Source organism: Oryx dammah, unplaced genomic scaffold (genome assembly GCF_014754425.2).
Source record: "Oryx dammah isolate SB20612 unplaced genomic scaffold, SCBI_Odam_1.1 HiC_scaffold_2, whole genome shotgun sequence".
Taxonomy (NCBI): Eukaryota; Metazoa; Chordata; class Mammalia; order Artiodactyla; family Bovidae; genus Oryx; species Oryx dammah.
This window is the reverse complement of record NW_024070186.1, coordinates 12,754,772-12,757,417: the sequence shown is the minus strand read 5'-3', so window position 1 is coordinate 12,757,417 and position 2,646 is coordinate 12,754,772. Positions and strand designations below refer to the sequence as shown.

Genomic DNA, 2,646 nt, shown 5'->3' with positions numbered 1-2,646 from the left:
CAGCATCGCAGGGCACCAAGAACTTGACTTTCCTAGGCTGGCAGCTCAGGGCTCGGCTTGTTCATCTTTGCTTTTCTGAGCCTGCCGCACAGACAGGGAGGTCCCCAGGTGTGCACACAGTGGTCCTGTCAGTCAGGGAAGGTGGAGTTAGGCTAGGTAGATCTCTCATGCAGCCAGTGCAGACCCCTGACACATTACTGCAGACATATTTCCTTCCTACCTTGATGTTATGTTCTGTCATAAATGTCATAAAAGTTATGACCAACCTAGACAGCATATTAAAAAGCAGAGACATTACTTTGCCAACAAAGGTCCGTCTAGTCAAAGCCATGAGTTTTCCAGTAGTCATGTATGGGTGTGAGAGCTGGACTATAAAGAAAGCTGATCACCAAAGAATTGATGCTTTTGAACTGTGGTGTTGGAAAGACTCTTGAGAATCCCTTGGACTGCAAGGAGATCCAACCAGTCCATCCTAAAGGAAATCAGTCCTGAATATTCATTGGAAGGACTGATGCTGAGGCTGAAACTCCAATACTTTGGTCACCTGATGTGAAGAATTGACTCATTAGAAAAAAACCTGATGGTGGGAAAGATTGAAGGCAGGAGGAGAAAGGGATGACAGAGGATGAGATGGTTAGATGGCATCACTGACTCAATGGACATGAGTTTGAGTACACTCTAGGAGTTGGTGATGGACAGGGAGATCTGGCGTGCTGCAGGCCCTGGGGTCGCAGAGAGTTGGACATGACTGAGTAACTAAACTGAACTGAAAGGTGCTCAAGATGTGTCAACAGACTTCCAGATACACTCAAGAGTTTTGAAGAGCTGAGCGATATCTCATAAAACCAAAGAAAAACTGGCACTAATGAGAGATCACGGGGTTCCAAATACCAATCAGGAAGAGAGGGTGTTGTGAGCCAAACACACAACACAGAGGAGGGGTATAAAGCCAACAGCCTGAGCACCTCACCCACCCACACACCCACACACCCACACACACACACACACACACACACACACACACTCAGTCACTCAAACCCTCCTCCAGCTCCTCCACCTCCACCATGGCAGCCTCTACTCTGTCCGTCTGCTCCAGTGACCTGAGCTATGACTGTCCAGAGAGCTGCTGCGAGCCCCCCTGCTGTGCCCCCAGCTGCTGTGCCCCAGCCCCCCGCCTAACCCTCCTCTGCGCCCCAGTGAGCTGCGAGTCCAGCCCCTGCTGCCAGCCAGCCTGCAGCAGCTCCTGCCCAGCCTTGTGCTGCCAGCAGTCCAGCTGCCAGCCTTCCTGTTGCACCTCCTCCCCCTGCCAGCATGCCTACTGTGAGCCCGTCTGCTGCAGGCCTGTCTGCTGCAGGCCTGTCTGCTGCACACCTGTCTGCTGCACATCCATCTGCTCTGAGGGTTCCCCCTGCTCAGCCCCCTCGTCCTGCTGCAGACCCTCCTCCTCCGTGTCCCTGCTCTGCCACCCTGTGTGCCGCCCCGCCTGCTGTGTGCCCACCTCCTCTTGCCAGCCCAGTTGCTGCCGCCCGGCCTCCTCTGTGTCCCTGCTCTGCCAGCCTGCATGCTCCCGCCCAGCCTGCTATGTCCCCGCCTTGGCCCTGGGGCCCTGCTGCTGAGTGTTCCTCTCAAGGTCATCCCAAAGTGTGCGAACTCACAGTCATCTGCAACCTTGGACTCCTTACTGAGAGCCTAGACAGCTTTCCCATCACTGCCCCAGGCCCTGCCGTGAACGCCACCGGGTCACCCCTCCTGGGAATGGCACACCCACTTCTTCCAGTGCTGACTCCCCTCCCGCCACCCTGTCCTGGGTCAGCCTTCCCTCCATAGCCTATGTTGGCAGCCCAGCTCTCCCAGGGGTGTGAGCCTCACGTGGCATGAAGGAAGAGATGATAAATGCTTGGAGTTGGTTTCTCACCCTCGTCCCCTGAGCTCTGGTGCAACCCCTGCTCCTCTACTTGTTCCTAAGCTGGTTTCAATTTCTCCTCCCCTGTGAACTGTCAGTTCCTTCCAATAAATTCCTTTCCTGATCAGTTTAGTCACAGTTCATTTCTGTTGTTTCCAACTAAGGCCCTTGCTGGACACTCCCCCCTTTAAGGTGGTCCTGGGTCACTCCCAAGGGCTTCCCGGTTCCTGCCCCTTCAGTGGTGTCCATCAGCCCCCACTCCCGAAAGATGAGTCCCCGGGCCTATGCAGGAGAGCACACAACAGGCCCTCAGGTTGTGGGGAGTGGGGAATGTGCATGTAGGGAGGGGTCTCATATCGGGGGGGCCTCAACCGTCTGCACAACTATGAGGTGTGTGCTGCACACCTGCTCTCGCTCGGGGGCTGGGGTCTTGGTGCAGGCAAAGGGTGCCCATGTGACCAGCCCCCGATAAACTCCCTGGGTGCTTGTCTCCCAGGAGCCCCCTGATGGCGGATCAAGTGCACCCCGTGTGACCTGGCCAGAGGGTCTCGGGAGGCCTGTGTCTAGCACCCCTTGACTTCGCTCCAGGCCATGATCCCTGTGCTGATTTACTCTGCGTTGAGTCCTGTGAGATCTAGGGCATCACCAAACCTGGGTGAGGTCCTGGGGACCCCAACACCCATCAGACTGGCAAAATGTTCAAGTTTGATAACAACAAGCATGGTCTGAAGTATAGGAAACAA

At 55.4% G+C, this 2,646-nt stretch overlaps 1 protein-coding gene across 1 annotated transcript; it reads left to right on the top strand.

Annotated features, from left to right (window-relative positions):
- Window positions 1-997: 997 nt before the first annotated feature.
- Window positions 998-2,035, top strand: LOC120856714 (keratin-associated protein 10-8-like). Its single transcript, XM_040232092.1, has one exon. The coding sequence runs from the start codon at window positions 1,065-1,067 to the stop codon at window positions 1,614-1,616; it is 552 nt and encodes a 183-aa protein (XP_040088026.1). The 5' UTR covers window positions 998-1,064; the 3' UTR covers window positions 1,617-2,035.
- Window positions 2,036-2,646: the final 611 nt, after the last annotated feature.